This window comes from Cupressus sempervirens, chromosome 5 (genome assembly GCF_028749045.1).
Source record: "Cupressus sempervirens isolate cs-2001-9-10 chromosome 5, ASM2874904v1, whole genome shotgun sequence".
Taxonomy (NCBI): domain Eukaryota; kingdom Viridiplantae; phylum Streptophyta; class Pinopsida; order Cupressales; family Cupressaceae; genus Cupressus; species Cupressus sempervirens.
In genome coordinates, this window is record NC_143122.1 from 212,216,248 (window position 1) to 212,234,039 (window position 17,792).

The 17,792-nt window shown below is 33.4% G+C and overlaps 1 protein-coding gene across 1 annotated transcript; it reads right to left on the minus strand.

Annotated features, from left to right (window-relative positions):
- Positions 1 to 2,657: 2,657 nt before the first annotated feature.
- LOC149555175 (uncharacterized) lies at positions 2,658 to 4,251 on the minus strand. The gene is made up of 2 exons (XM_089833597.1): positions 3,838 to 4,251; positions 2,658 to 3,128 (listed from the first exon to the last, which is right to left on the minus strand). The coding sequence occupies exons 1-2, from the start codon at positions 4,204 to 4,206 to the stop codon at positions 2,658 to 2,660; spliced, it is 840 nt and encodes a 279-aa protein (XP_089689723.1). The 5' UTR covers positions 4,207 to 4,251.
- Between the last annotated feature and the right edge of the window lie 13,541 nt (positions 4,252 to 17,792).

Sequence of the window (17,792 nt, forward strand, 5' to 3'; positions counted from 1 at the left end):
TGGACCCACGTACGCGTTGTTCTTTGTGGGAATAGCAAAAAATGAAGATAAAAATGATGGGCTGTAGGTCTACAGCCCATCATATATAACTTTTTGATAATGCAAATAGCGCATGTGTGCTATAGCACATGCGCACTATAGGGTGTGGGCACTATAGAGCACACGTGCTATTAAAATTAGGAAAAGAAAAAACCATGTCACCTTTTTGGCACCACAACTCGGTGCATATGCCCCCTATTAAAGGTTATAAAGCACACTGTTAGGTGTGACCTTGTTGGAGGATTTAATGACCCTATTAGGAGTGTCCTTGTTAGAGGTCTTTAGACACTTCAATCTTGAAATGTTGCCTTGTTAGAGGATTTACAAATAGCTATCAAGCCCACTCTATTAAGAGATTTAAATCATTGCTAAAATGGTTAGAGAGTAACAATGAGATGACCTGATTTCTGATGCAACTAAATTGCTAATTACATATCTCAATTTTGGCTTGTATACTTGATCCTTTCTAATTGTTCATGTATCTTTTTAGCTCCACAAGGATATTCTACTTATCCTTCTAATTTGATTCCTCTAAGCATCTTCAAATCTACTATTCACTTAATCTCATTCAATCCTCAACTTGACCTTATATTATATTCAAATGAGTTTAACCTATGAAGTCATTTTTTCTATAATATGCCTATAAGACTAAATGCTTTACATAAGTGAAGCAATTAATATTTTTCAAGAGATCACATATCTATGTACAACCCTAACTAAATTAGACTTAATTATGAATTTTTTTTCAAGATTAAGTCTACTTAACTTGTTACCCTATCTACAAAATCATTGAGAAATGTTGTCTTATGACTCATTCATTATAGAGCTACTTTAGCCCATTAATTAATAAGTAGGAGATATTTTCCAAAAGTAAGTCAAATTTTTGTATTGTTGTCAAGATTCAAGTGTATAGTTTTTAAGTCAAATTTGTTAACTTGTGTTTTCCAAATGAGGTAGCAAGCTAAGAGTATTTAACTATGGAGGAAACTTCGTGGTGAAGCATGCTTGAGTTGAAGTCATATTGGGATGAGTGACATCTTGAGAAGGCCCAAAGTTTCAATTGTGTGAGAATTGTGTAGATGCAATGAGTGCTAAGTGATCCATTCATCTACTCACATGAAACATGATCCAATTAGCTTCAATAAAAAATAGTATAGTCAAATTTTGATAATAATATCACAACTTAACTTGTTATTAAAAATATTTCTTATCAATTCAAAAAATATATTAAAAAATTTGGTAGATCTTCAATTAAAATTTATTTATTTTATCCTTAAATTAAAATGATTATATATAAATATATAGAAAATAACAATTTATATGTCTTGATTCCTCCTACTTGAACTCTACTAAAAATAATATTTCAACAAAAAGTTGAAATTTTTCTATTAAACTATTATGAATTAATTTTATTAAAAATTATTTAATATTAATATAATTTAGAGAATTATCAACTTTGTTAATGAATAAACAAATCAAGTCACTGTCATAATTTGTAAAAGAGGGAATGAACTATGAATAGTAAACAAATGAATGAAATACATATGTGAAAATCTTAATGTTAATCTAGAAATCTAAAGAAACAATAGTTTATGTAGGATTAATTGGTTCACCAAAGTATACTAGAAAATTAATTTTCTTATAAACTAATAAAATGCACTCACCTAACCAAAATCAACCTAACTTAATTAAGTATTAAAGTTGAGAATTAGGAATATTGAGTGAGAAGAATTTTCAAGTCTGAACTACTTTCAAGAAGAACAAATGAACTACATCATGGCATGTATAAAGAAATAAACAAAACATAGGAGTGATAAATTAGTGGATAAGACAAAAATATTAAAAACTATGAATATGGTAATAAAAATAACATAGAATACAAGATATCATTTTCCATTAATTAAACTCTGTAACAATACATTCATTCTAGAACTTTCCACTAAAAAAGTTCATACATCAAATCAAAGAAGGGTGGTTCTTTTGGGAATGTTGCCACAACATAAAATAAATGATACAACTTTCTATTAATTATACTCTTTAATAATACATTTGTACATCAAGTCAAATAAGGGTGTTCCTTGTGGATGTCACTCGGGACTTCATTAATGTATATTGTGGAAAGGACTACATAATTGCTATTAGTCTTACCATTTAGCGGCTTTTATTTGTGTTTTCTACTATATATGATTAAAGAGAAAAGTTGTAATTAAAAAAAAAGATTGGCATAAACATAATGATTTTTTTTGTAAGTCTATCAAATTTCCACAATCCATATTGATATTTTTTTTGTTTCTAGTATCAATTGTGTAAAAATTCTTAGCATCAACTTTGATACATCGTCAAAATGGAAGAGAAGAGAAGAACTATAAAAACAGAATAATGAAGAGCAAATGATGAAAATATGATATATTTTTAAATTTTTGATATATTTTATAGAGAACTTAACCTTCTTATATTTTTAATATTATATTTTAATATAATATTAATATAAAAAATGAAATATAAATATATATAGACACACAAAACGACAATATAATTAAAACCCATTACTTTCTATTAACCAAGGTAGCGACAATGAGAATGGTGACCATAACTGGGCGAATATGAAATTACAAGATTCAGAAGATGAAAGGGAAAAGAGCCTTTCTTTGCTTGGGGAAGTTATCCATTTTCTGCAAATACCATTTCCTGGTGGCATAGCTTCTTCCACTCAGGTAGACCACTGTCGACAACAAAGAAAGCCAAGTGAAGGGAGTTTGAGAGATGAAGGCGAAGCCCATCCAAGCAACAATCTCGAAAAGATAATGTGGGCAGACCACCAAACCAAACAATCCTCCACTGGGCACCAAATACCCGGTTTTCCCATTCTTTCTGAGCCTTGACAAGAGATAATGATGATAAAAATTTCCCCCAATTCCTATACAGAACAACAAAACTCCAATCCACAGCAAGTCCCTGGCCGGCGGCTGCAAGCCCTCTGAAAGCTGCTGGGCGTACAAAACATTAATGGTTTGAGAGAAATATCCAAATGAAATCATCACGGCAGTCTTCAGGGGTATATCACCAGAGTAACGGTGTAGAAATAAGACCTGCAAAACCCATATAGATTTTAGAGCCTAGAATAATCATAAATCTATGTTAAAACAACAAAATCCCAAATAAAAAACTCAATTGTACCCATCTTACAATTGTTTCTACAACCATGAAAATCACAATCTTCAAAATTTCTCCGGCAAGATGAGAATTTTGAGATAACCCATTTCAATTGAAGTACAACCTTCCATGCTCTTATTACCTAATCTGTTCCTATTCCAAAATGAAAAAATAACCAAGGAAGAGAAACAATTGAAGTATTTGGAGAACCCACCTCTGTCATTCCGTGGCTAATGGGATGTATTTGAATTTTGTTTTTCGAACATTACTATTAGGTATATACTATGTTGAATGTCTAATGATTCTACTTCTTATTGTAATTTTGCTATGTTCTACGAAAATATTATTTCATATCTAGTATTTTAAGTTCTATATGTATAATATACAACACTCCTCCTAGCTCTACCATCCCCTCACTGCTATATCCGTTATTCGAAAATGGAAAATCGAGGTCCATTGTCCCTCCATCCCAAAAACTCGTTAGAATGTCCCGCCATCCAGACCTACCCCAGTGCCGGTGTTACATTAGAGATGACCCATTTCAAGTGAAATGCAACCTTCCATGGTCTACTTGCCTAATCTGTTCCTATTCCATAAATGAAAAAGATGAAAAGGGAAGAGAAACAATATTAAATGTACACTTACCTCCAATTCTCTTTTAAGGAAATGTATAAACAGAGCAGATGCAAAGGTAAGCAGACGAGGACTTGCTTCCTGCTCCATTCCCATGGAGGACAGCGGATTTGTTAATCCAATGTATTCCATCTTGGTAAGCAAGAACAGTAATGAAGCTATTAAGGCTGGCCCATAGCAAATAATCATCCCGTTTCTGCTGAATATTTTCTTGGCTTCTTTGACTTCTCTGGTCTGAGCAAATTTAGAGTATGTGAGATTCGTACCTCTGACCTCCGAGTATCCAACATTTAAGCCCGCGATAAGAGAGAAGAGTTGAGTAACTTTGAGATATAAAGATGGAGGGCTCTGGAAGAAGATCTGTTGCAGAAAATATGCCATGGCTATGAATGAGATGTAGCTGGTTTTAGAAAGGAATGGTTCTTCTTAAACAATACCCAGTTCGACCATCAATGAGCGTTTCTTATTTTTGTTTCAATTTGAATGGCTCCAATGGGCAGGCGATGGGAATCAAGATCAATTTGATTCCTGTTTAGGTATTTTTGTCCTTAGAGGTGGATAATGCTCTATAGTTGTGTGGTATTTGTCCTACTTTGATTTAATAATTAAATCAAAATTATTTTTTTAAACTTATATCATATATCATTGAAATATTAATATTTTATTTTATTAATTTTTTCAAAGTACATCTTATTTGTAACGAATCATATTCTATTTTGTTTTGTGTGAAATATAATAAATCATAAATATTAATTTATTTGGCTATATATATGGAAGAACTATAGTTAACTATGATTTGGCCATTGTGTTAACGCTTGCCCTACGAAGTCTCCTTCATTGGAGAGTCTAAAGTTAGCATTGCCTAGATAGTTGTTTGAAGGGGTAGAAAGAACTCTCGCATCCCCTTCTCTTGTGGTGTGAGTTAGGCCCTCATAGTTGAGCATTTGCATATGTGCTTTAATTGTTTTTTTAACCTTTATTTTATTGGTAGCACCTAATAGCATGCTAATCTTTTGGTGGATTTTGCTTTTGAAATGGGTCAATCCCCTTGTTTTTAGCCACTTTTGCATTAAATGTTATGACTATTAACTCATTGTATCTAGGTAATTCTCCCATCGGGTGTTTTTCACACTTTTATTTAATATCAGAATCAATTCATATTATTGTTTGATTATTCAAAGTATCACTTAAAGAAATTTGTTAATAACTAAAAAAAAATTAATATATTAAATTAATATTATTTAATGACTTATTATTGTGGTAACTCCATAAATCTAGTAGAATTTTGATACAATTTTATAGGAAGCTCAAACTAGTTGCTGCAATAATTTAATTTTAGATGTACCAATAAATATTTTAGCTCTATCAAATATTTGAGAATGTAATCATGAGGAGTTATAGACGACCTATGGAAGTGACATCTAAAAGAATGTATGTAATTTATTTTAACCTTTGTGTTTAAATTATTTTCATGTTTCACATATGTAGGGCATGGTTGTTTGTAACTGTCACACTTTTGGGGTTTATATGCACAACAGCTTATGCCTAAATTATATTAGATTCCATATCTTCACCCAACAATTAGTTTTAGACAAGCACACTATAATGCCTATAATAAACTGTAATAAAATTCATAACTTTTACAGACCAATATTAACTTGGGGTATTCTACAACTTTTTAAATATTTGTACAACCAGTGTGTTTTCTATAACAAAACAGGTTTCCTTCACAAGAGTAAATCCTTGAAAAAAAAAACTAACTGATTATTAGCCTTGAGCATCAATTGAGAGAGTGTACAACATTGGGAACAAAATAATCAGGTGTAATATCCCATGCAATACCTTATTTTTATTGACACATATGTATTCCTTCAAAAATCTATATGTTTTACTTACAACTCTTTCTTCATTCTCTTAATCAAGATTTAGAAATGTTGTTAACAAGGGTATATAATAGGAATTCAAAAGGATTTTAAACTCTATCACTCCCACCTAATCATGTCATCAACAAATACACATATTTTTCCCATTTCATATACAAGTCTATTGTGGAGGGTTATGCATTTAGATCTTTTGTCACAGGGAATTTTATCATGACTATGGATGGTATCTCAATTGTGGTTGTGGGGGTTTATGTTGAAGTAGTGTACATGTCCCATTCTACAAACCTAATGCTGTGAATGTCAAGGTCCCCCCCACTTCTTTTTGGTGGTCATAAATTTTCTAGAGTTGTAAAAAAAACAATTGTTGTTCCTCCCAAATTGAAATCTTAACCTTTTTCTCGTGCCAAGAACTCCCTTATGGTGGTGTTGGAAAGTTAGCACTTATGGATGTTGTCATTTATGGAAACACTATTAGATAGTAAGGTTGCTTGGATTAACACTATGTTTTGGTTTTGATTTAAGATAAAAATTGCCTACATACAATTCAAGATATCTATGAGAAAAGGTATTGTTTTGATCAGCAAACTTCATTAGATAAGTATAATTGGCCATAATTTTGGATTGTGATATAATTAAGTATGTATTTGATATCTCTATGTTCATTGGAGTTAATATATCAAATGGTATATGTTTAGGTTTGATAAAGTAAAGACACGTCTATATTGTAGAGTTTAGAATAAGAGGCAAAGATTGGGTATTTTGGCCTAGGGAATTGAATTTCCTTGTCAATTCAATTGCTTGGCAATGTAGGGATGACATCCTAGATGTTAATCCTCAATTAGAAAGTTTTTCTAATACTTTTTGGATAAGTATTTATAAATTTCATCATCAAGGGTGACTGGACAGGAGGATATGTAAAATAATGACATTTTGGTGATGTGAAGTATCATGTATGTATGCACATGTTATGTGAATTTTACCTATAATTTGTGATGGTATTTTGATAATTAGATGTGATTAGTTATTGTATGGGAAGAATCTAATGTGAGATATACAAAAGAAATATTCAAATCTAGTAGATATCACAATAATTATTTTGGTATTGTATCTATTATTTGTTGTATAGATCTATATCATTATATGAGTTGTAAGCTCCATTGTAATACTTTCCATTGTTGTGTTTTTTACTTTCCAATTTATTCATATGTGCTTGCATATGGTTAAGTTTAGAAATTATTAATTGGTGTTAAAGTGTCGCAATATCGATCTCTGCCCCCCCCCCCCCCCCTATCTTAGTATTATCTATGTCTAACAATTCATAGTATAGACTAATTACTCATGACAAGTGTGATAGCTTGAGGAAGATCACAATGGATACTAATGATTTATAAAGGAACTATAAAGCAACACTTGAATAATTGGCTCAACCAAATGATGAAAAGGAAAGACTAAAGATTAAACTCAAAGATGCACAAGATTACATTAAAAATCTCAAGGATCATATTGATGTTTCAAGGAAAAAAATTAAAGGAGTTAGCTGAGAAGATCAAGGAATTAGATTTGGTTGTCAAAACTCAAGTAGAAAAATCAAGCACTCAAACATGAACTTGAGGTTACATCACTTCAATTGGTCAAGGCATTAGATGAAAGAAAATCTAAGAAAGACAAGGTCAAAGTAGATCAAAAGGTAAAGCTAGTGAATGCAAAGATTTGAATACTTATCTTGTAAAGGTAAATTTGAACTTGATGATTCAAAACTTAAGTATAAGGAACTGCACTAATATTGTGAAAAGTGAGCTTTTTGAGACAAGGTTATATTCAAGTGCAAACCAATCTAGCATTCCTTAAAGAGGGAGATTTGGTTCAAATAAGAATAGACACAGTCATTAAGGATCAAATTGGCCAAGAAACTATTGGAATTACAAGTAGGAAAGATAAACTTCTAAGAGGTGGGGGTGAATCAGGAGTTTAAACTTGGACCCATAAAACTTTCACCATCCATATATCACATGCATTAACATACTGAAATAACATATAAAGTAAATGCATCTAAAGCATGGAAATAATCAATCAAACGCACTTGACACCATATATGATTACCTAGAAACCCTCCAATGAGAAGGTTAAACTAAGGTGGAGATGAAACCCACAAATCTTCACTGCTACAGCAATAAAGTGCAACCAATTAAGGTTACAATGGTTTGACCATGAATCATGATCTACCCTATGAAAGGCCTATCCTATTAAAGGCTTACAAAGACTATTAAGTCCCACCTTGTTAGAGGATTTCAACACCCTATTAGAAGTGTGCCTAGTTAAAGGACTTCAGATCATTCACTTGGAATGCCACCCTGTTAAAGGATTTGGTAAAGCCTGTTAAGACTACTCTACCTAGGAGATTTAATTGAAATAACCTATCAAATGTCTCAGCACAGATCTTGCAGTTGGCACTTGCTTTCATAATAACAAATCACCTCTATCCATTCTCTAATTAATCCTTCATGATACCTTGTTAGAGGATTTCAACACCCTATTAGAAGTGTACCTAGTTAAAGGACTTCAGATCATTCACTTGGAATGCCACCCTGTTAAAGGATTTGGTAAAACCTGTTAAGACTACTCTACCTAGGAGATTTAACTGAAATAACCTATCAAATGTCTTAGCACAGATCTTGCAATTGGCACTTGCTTTCATAATAACAAATCACCTCTATCCATTCTCTAATTAATCCTTCATGATATAATGTATCAATTGTTGTATCCTTTATCCTCTGTTCTTCACATAACTAATTCGACAAATCATTCTTACTACTAAGTCACCTTGAATGTTCTTCAAATTTTCTTGTTTGCTCCTCCAATTTGATCATTCACCCCTTCACAATGCTCTCAACTCTCTTCTCTCTCTACAAGTTTTAGGGCTTTGTCCTCCTTAAGAAGACTAAGGTGGTTTAGGGTTAGTTATGAATCTATGGTTGAGATTCATCCGTTTTACCACTTCAATCTTTCCCATTTTCTAATTGGCTGCATGTAATTGCATAGGAAATCTGCATGTAGATTCATCCTTATCTCTAAAGAATTGAAATTTATCCTTATGTCAATTGAAAAATGGTTTACATAGTTGTGTTTGCCATATTAAACAAATATATCCAATCTATGTTACTTGACATATGTAGTTACTAATGCTCTGCATATACTATAATTCTACTTCTAACTCAACACCTGAACTACTCGACATCAACTATTCACTCAGCACTTGAATCACTTGGCATGGCCTATCTACTCAACACTTGAGTGACTCAGTGCATGAGTGACTCAGCACTCATTGAAAATCAACATGGTCTTGTATTTACATGTTATACTTGGCATGTATTACTAGTTTGGCATGAACTAAGAAAATGTCATAAGTGTGTTGACACTCAATTGTCAAAACCAATATGAGATTAACAATCTCCCTCTTTGACATGAGTGTCAAAAACACTTGAATATACATAATCAATCTAATATTCTTGAGTATAACATATCCATGACTCAACTTATATATAGAACTTCAAAAAAATTCAAAATTTTGCAATAACATATATACCTCAAAATTTATAACTCCCCTCGAGTTAATATGTTTGTTCTGTATCCAAAATCTATTCTCCATTCTAAGTAGATTTGTCTCTGCTGACTGATACTCTTTGAATTCAATGCAATTGTAACTAATGCTCTTTATGTTATACTTTAGCTAATATATTCTTTACTTTGTTTCTATCTCTACATTGTGTTCTTCAAAAATGTATATCACTGGGGTCAAAATTTGATAGCTCCCACTTTGTTCAAGCTTTCCCTTTTTCTTTATTCATCTCTCCCCCTTTCATAATCTATCTTCTCCTTATAATCTATCTCCCCCTTTTTGACACTTATGTAAAAGGGGCTATACACTTATAGTGTATTTGTCCAAAAAGGAGTTATGGACTTCCATAATTATTTTTAGAGCTACATCCCAATTGTCACATGCAGCATCCAATGACTTAACTTGGATAGCAAGCTTGGCTACAAGGTGTACTAGGCCATCTAGTGTAGAAATATTGGGATCTTTCTTTAATAATTTTTTTGCATAGCCTGATTCTTTGTGGATGATTTCCATGTGTGGGGTGAGAGAGGCCTAAATTTGTGTCAATTTGGCTCTTATATTAGCCTTTTCTAGTGTTAACATAGCTATTGACTCTGTGATTGAAGTAGTGTATGGAAATGCTTCTCACTCTAAGCTGGGTTCTTAGGTAGTTGTGGACTTGATATGCTTAGATTCCTCTCTAGACTCAAAATTCTATGTCTAGTGTCTTGGGTGAAGAGTGTGGGATCACACAATTTGGTTTACAATGAGAAGATATTCTCAAGCACCTTCTTCACATCCTCAACTAGCTTGGTTGCCAATGCAACTTGTATCAACGCTATATCACCAGATATCTTTTCATTTACTTTTCCTTGAAACTTTCTTTCAGACCATTCTAAAAGTTTAGCATTTGTATCTAGGTCTTCATTATTAACCTTCTCCACAATATCTGACAATTATTCCAACTATAGCTTGGTTTCTTCAAGAGTGGGCAAATTGAATGCATCTAAAAAGATGTCTTTAATTTCTTGCAGTGCTTTCTTTTTCCTATACTCCTTCCTAAGAATTTCTTGATGTTTCTTTTTCTCTAATGTTTTTTGTAAAATGCTTATTTGATCTATAGTCATTGTGTCATAATCAAATTTTGGAATTACTATATCTTCATCTAAAGTGATATCACCATAGTGAATTATCTTTTCAACTTTAGAAGAGCTTGTTCCTAGCACTGAGATTTGCAGGGGTATAGCTTTCATGCTTGGCTTCTAAAGAATTTTTGTAGGTGAGAAGCCTAATGTTGGTAAAGTTACCAATGCTTAGATGGCATCCTGCTCCTTTACCTTTGGTGTTTGTTCACCTTCTTCAGACTTATCCTTATCTATGATAATGACATGACTTGCACCTTGTGTCTATGCTTTAGGTACAAATGTATCTATCTATCCTCTTTGCTCTATTGCTATCTCTTTTTCTTCTTCTTTGGTAGTTTGTCTCTGCTCAACTATGTTCACTTTAACACTTGTATCAATCTTAATTGATGTTTCTATGGTTGTTTGAATCAATGGGTGATCACTAGTAACTGAAGGGATGGGAGAAGGTGGTTCTTGTGTATTCACCTTATCCCTTGTAACCTTTGTTACTGCCTTTTGAATTTCTCCTATAGTGATCAAAATTGGATTTGTGCATAGTTGTGCTTGTAGTGTAGATTGATCTAGAATCTTTTTCAAATATTTTATAGTTAATGGGTTGATGTTTTGAGCTGATGCATCAGAGACATCCTTAACAATTATGGTTTCTATAGGTACACTCATATCATAAGGAGGACTGGCACTTGGCATTTGTGTGTCTTGCACACTATGTTCCTCGTGCTACTATTCAGTTGTTATTGTGTTAGTATCCATCTTCTCAATTTCCTCCTCTATATTTCTCTCTTCCTTGCTATCATCTTTGTCATCCTCTCCTTTATCATTATTTTTACCCTCAAAGGGGTCCTTCTCTCCTTATTTCACTGTAGTTAATCCATAGGTTAATTTCCACATTTGAGTGGATTTCTTAAAAACATCTTCAATGTTATTTTTGAGAATGCTAAAGGCTCTATACTTTGGTGTGAACCTTCCTCCATATTTCTTATTTCCCTTAGCAATTTTCCCTTTTGTTAGTTCTAGCATAACTTGGGACAGATTAATTTCCCTTATTTGCTTTTCCAAATTTAGACAATAATGCCAATTTTGCTTAACTAAATCATACAATGGCTTGGGTACTAAGTTAGCAAATTCTAATGGCGTATTTTAAAATTTGGACATCATTTCGTATAGGGCTTCTTCTACTAACTTTTTTTCTTGTTTTCTCAAAATATCAAAATTTACATTCTTAAGACTAGACAAATTTGCATTATTTCTATTATTTTCACTCATATTTTCAAGATTAGAAAGTGGTGTATGACTTACCACTTTAAATTGACTTTGATTAGGTTGAGCAATGTATTTCCTTCTTTGCTTCTTCTCCACTTGGCCTCCTTGTTCTGTTTGTTTGGTTTTCTCTTTGGCCTTTTGTGTGCTGGCTCTTGTGGTAGGTATCATGGGCTTTGTTGGACTTGACTTAGCAACTTTCTTAGCTTTAGCCACAGGTTGTGCCTTGGCCTTTCTTTTCTTAGGTTCAGCATGTATTAGTGCTTCCTCAACTTCTTCTTCTTTGGTACCCTCTATTTCATCTTCTTCTTTTTTCTCACCCATGCCTTGGGTCAATGCAAGAGGTTCTTTGGTGTTTTCTTGTTCTTCCTCTTCATCCTCTTCATCTCCTTCCTCTTCTTCTTCTTCAGCACCTTCACCAAATTTTGTCTTGAGTTTCTTTACTAATGTGTCCTTCTTTCTCAGTGTGGAGGTTATCTTCAGTTCCATTTCTACCTTTGATTTCATTACATCATAATTTCTAAAGATTTTGGTTGTTTTATCAACTTCCTTAGCTAGAAGTGCAGTAATGGCTACTAAGGCTTCATCAACATTGATCTCATAACCTAAGGGTCTTAGCCATCTTACCTTAGGTGTAACAGCATGTACATATGTGTAGTTAATATCTACAAGAAAACATATATCGTTGTAATATTTTTCAAATAAAGAAATAGGTATCCTCATCCTTTGCTTCATAGACTTCTTAAAGTCTTCAAAATAGTTTGTCATGATAGTTTCAAAATTTTCTCCCATTTTCTCAATGTAATCAACTATCTAAGTGGCAATTGTCCTATTTGTCTTCCATCCTATTTTACCAAAAGATGGGAATGTGTTTTGTGGATAGAAAAATATGCAAATTTGAATTTGAATCCAAATTTGCATTGTGCACTCTTAGTCTTCCTTATTGCTCCAAGGTTTTCCAATATTTGTTGCAATTCAAGCTCAGCTAGATCATATGTATGATCTTTCTTCACAATTTTGTATCCAACATCTACTGCAATACAGGGGACACTGTTTAATCTGTTGGATTGATAAAACTTATGAGAAATAACCCTTACTACAAATTTTGTTAGTGGATCTATGATAGTGTTAATTTTCATTCCATGTTTGTTCCACTTTGCTCCTATTCTTCTTTATTACCTCTTTAGGATCACTCCATAGAGTCTTTGGCCGATCTAGGGTTGGGAAACCAGTCACCCTATGGATTATTCTCTTTGAAATCTTTATCGGTCCTCCTTCCAGCTATAGGCATCCATCATGAACTCGGCTCAATACTATTCTTATCCATTCAATTTTGAATATAGTAGGAAATTCTAGGGCACGTTTCAAACCCTTCCTTTCAACAATTTTGAATTCTTCTTTTAAGACTTCATTTTCACACAATCTTTCATAGGCTTCTTTTACCTCTATGTCACCCATTCCACCTATCTTATAGTTGTAGCATTTTTTGACATCTTGGACCATAATGACTTTTGGGGGAATCATGGACAATGCGCCTGAGGGATCTTTTTTATAAGAAACATCTAGAATTGCTTTGAAATCTAGCTATTTTACCTCATTATTGACTAATTGTGCATTCAAGACTTCTTTCCCTTCTACATTCTTTGAGCTAGATGCCATTGTGACAAACTAGGGTTTTATAAATGCAAACTACTTAGCTTGGCTTGTAAATAAATGCCTTTTAAATCTTGTAGAATTGGTGTGAAATCATTGTTGAGATCTTTGTAGTCGCTTTGAACAAATCTCTGAATTGCCTTCTACTCTTTTAGTTCTTGCTCAAATTTGAAATGATGAGAAATGAGGGGAAAATGACCATATACCCTTCAAAAACCATTGCATTTAATGCTTAGTGCTTGTATAGCTATAAACTTGGCATCAACACAATTTTAGATTCACTCAGCATCTATAGATATTACCATTACTCGGAAGCTACTATAGACTTGGCATCAACTAGTTAATCTGGCAGCTCAGCACTAACTAGTATTCCACTCGGCTTCTGTTGAAAAAATTTCATGCTTGGCGACAACATGAAATCTTAAAAACAACATCTTGCATCTTTATTCATGCTAATGTAGTCCTTTTAGTACTAACTTCTTTTGGAACTGATGTATGAAATAATACTTTGAATATCAATCCCACATACCTCTTGTTTTCTTAGTTTGATGAGGTGTGATCACTTGACCCATTGGTTGAAGTGATCTCTTCTCAATTTGATGTACTACAACCATCTTTCTTCTTCCATGTCTTATTCATCTCATTCCTGATGTGTTCAACATCTGCCTTTATCAAATTCACAACTTGGTGCCTTTGACCTAGTCAAACAATGCTTGCTAATATGACTAGTCTTCAAATAGCTAAAGCATGTGGTTTGACTCAACCACCTTTTGTAGTTACCTCTAAAGTGAGTCCTAACACAATTCTCAAGAACATGTCCATATTCTTGACAATAGTGGCAACTATATCTTATATTGTAATCCCAATCATAAGACTTTACATAGCTACTTACCTTTGTTGTTGGCTTTTTTGATGACCACATGGACTTGGGTCTACATTCAAAGTCTCTATGTCCATACTTCTAACAATTATAACAATATCCTTCAAATTTTGGTGCACGCATGGTTCTAGTTATGGATTCATGTGCTTGATGACCTTGTTTATTAGACTTATGGCAATGAGTCATGTTCTTAGGCTTGATATTCTGATTTGTATATTTGCTCCTACACACATTAGTAGTATGTCCTTTCTTTCCACAATTATGACAAGTAGGTTTGGAATTCTTACCTTTGATGTTCATTTCTTCAACAACTTTGGATGATTCTCCTTCTTCAATGCTTGTGTAGCCCAATCCTAATGTGCCTCTGTTGGATCTAGGGGATCTTAATAATTTCTCAAAGTATTTGATGGCTTCATTTGGCTTATTGAAACTTTTAGAAAAATCTTTTTCCCTTTTTAGGTCGTTCTACACTTGTTCATTCTGTAACTTCTATGTAGTTATCTCAATGTCCTTTACATTCAACTGATGATGAGCATTCATCAATTGGCTCAAGGTATCCAATTGCATGTTTGAGATCCTAGATAGCTCTATTGACTTTTCTTCATGTCTGTTTGCCAGAATAGCTTTGTCTTCCATGGCTTTCTTCTTTTGTTCAATCACCTCACATAGTAGTATAGCTTGTGATTCTTGCTCCAACTTGAGATTTTTGATTTCTTCAGCTTGGATTTTGTTCGTCTCCATTACATCTACAACTTCTGTGTCAAATTCACTAGAGTTACGATCTGCAAATAGATTTGTGGTGTCAATCTTTTTGTATTGTGTGTCATTCTCTATAATGGAAATTTCTTTCCTTCTCTTCAAGGAACTCTTCAAAGAATCTCTGGCTTCATTCAATCGATGTAGTATAAGATGTATCTCAATCTCCTATTTCTTAATGGTCTTTACCAATTTTTAGACTTCCATTTCAAGATCTTTCCTCTAAGCTACAAAGCTTCTCCTTCTGAGAACTAGGCTCTAATACCAATTGTTAGAATCACAAGTGGGAAAAATAAACTTCTAAGAGGGAGGGGTGGTGAATTAGTAGTTTAAACTTGGACCCATAAAAATTTCACCATCCACATATCGCATGCATTAACATACTGAAATAACATCTAAAGTAAATGCATCTTAAACATGTAAATAATTAATCACACACACTTGACACCATATATGATTACCTAGAAACCCTCCAATGAGAAGGTAAAACTAGGGTGGAGATAACACCCACAAATATTCACTATGGCAGCAATAAAGTGTAGCCAAGTAAGGTTACAATGGTTTGACCATGAATCATGATCTTCCCTATGAAAGGTCTGTCCTATTAAAGGCTTACAAAGACTGTTAAGTCCCACCTTGTTAGAGGATTTCAACACCCTGTTAGAAGTGTTCCTGGTTAAAGGACTTTAGATCATTCACTTGGAATGCCACCCTATTAAAGGATTTGGTAAAGCCTATTTGGACTACTCTGCCTAGGAGATTTATCTGAAATCACCTGTCAAAATGTCCTAGCATAGATCTTGCAGTTGGAACTTGATTTCTTGATAACAAATCACCTCTATCCAATCTCTAATTAATCCTTCATGATTTTATGTATCAATTGTTGTATCCTCTATCCTTTGTTCTTCATATAACTAATTCTATAATTCATTCTTACTGCTAAGTCACCTTGAATGTTCTACAAGCTATCTTGTTCGCTCCTCCAATTTGATCATTCACTCCTTCATAATGCTCTCAACTCTCTTCTCTCTCTGCAAATTTTAGGGCTTCATCCTCCTTAAGAAGACTTAGGTGGCTTAGGGTTAGATATGAATCTATGATTGAGATTCATCCATTTTTCCACTTAATCCTTCCCATTTTCTGATTGGCTGCATGTAATTGCATAGGAAATCTACATGTAGATTCATCCTTATCTCTAAAGAATCAAAATCTATCCTTATGTCTGCTAAAAAATGGTTTACATAGTTGTTTGTACCATATCAAACAAATATGCCTAATTTGTGTTACTCAGCATATGTAGTTACTAATGCTTAGCATATGCTATAATTTTTCTTCTGACTCAGCACCTGAACTACTCAGCATCAATTGTTCACTCAAAACTTGAATCACTTGGCATGGTCTATCCGCTCAGCACTTGAGTGACTCAGCACTCATTGCAACTTGGAATGGTCTTGTATTTACATGCTATACTCAACATGTATTACTAGTTTGGCATAACTAAGTAAATGTCTTAAGTGTGTTGAAACTCAATTGTCAAAACCAATCTAAGATCAATAGAAACTAGTTGATCTAGCCTTTCTTAAAAGATGCAAGGACACTCGGATAATATCTTATCTGCATCTCCCACTTTTACTTGACTTGGTCCTCTACTAGTTCTCTTACTTTCTCAGCATGCTCTCTTTCTCTTATCTTGATGATAGATCGCAAAGTGTGATCCAAAATGTCAATGTAAAAATAATCAAACAATCAAATCTAGAAGCATAAATTTGATAGTCTAATATGGATTATGGAAATATTTTTTTATTATTGGGACCCTTCATAGGAGGGATATTTGGTTCAAATACAAAAATATGGAGACATTAAGGATCAAACTGGACAAGAAAGTAGCAGATCTAGCATTCCTTGAGAGATGTTGGGTAATGCAGGAGCATCCTAAGATAGTCAAGAATCTTGTATACAGTTGCATTGAGCTTAAATTTGTAGAATCATGGTTCATGTGGTTAAAGTTATGTTTGAGGCACATTGGGGAAAAAAAATTTGAGTTTACATAAATTTTGGAGTAATCATCTTGGTGTTAGAGACATTTTGGTGGCTATTGCTAACGTGTTCCTAATTTATTTGTAGACTTTGGAGATTTTATTCATGAGCTTCAATCTGAGGGATTGGGTGTGTGCACTCTTGGATTTGGATAGTTGGATGGAACATGGACCTATTGTTAGAAACAATAGTCCACCAAGATAACTAAGAGTGGGGTGAATCATTCATCCAATACTTAAAACATTTATCCACCTTAAATAAACTTAACCATTCAAAAAAAGTAAACATCAACCAAACAAAGATGTACATATAGAATTACACTAGATATTTCAACTAGGGAAACCCTTGATTAGAGGGAAAACCTTGATGGGAATGATTCCCACAAGATGATGTACTAATATAAATATTTCTTGTTAGAGGATGGACCCTATTAGGAGTCTATTAAAACATTAAAATTATATATGAGTCCATGTTAGGAGACTTTGAACCCTTCTTAGGAGATTCCAACCATGTTAGGAGTTGTGCCAACCCTGTTAGGAGTTGTAGAAGATAGAAGGACCCACTGTCCATACAGCTTCTCAGTTAAGATCACTGAACTCACTATCTAACTGATCTCTCAGTTGTTCCTTGCAAAATAATTTTATGTACTATACTTTAACTTCTTTCCTTTGTCCTATCAACAAGACCAATCACTACTAGACCTTGTAGAGTAGGTCGTGAACCTTGGATCCAAGTATCAAACTTCAGATCACACAAATAAA

Excerpts from the sequence above, each read along its gene's own strand:
- LOC149555175 (XM_089833597.1), bottom strand. The coding sequence starts at position 4,206 with ATGGCATATTTTCTGCAACAGATCTTCTTCCAGAGCCCTCCATCTTTA. Across the intron at positions 3,129-3,837 it reads TCCTTAAAAGAGAATTGGAG|GTCTTATTTCTACACCGTTA; the intron begins GTAAGTGTACAT and ends TGGGTTTTGCAG.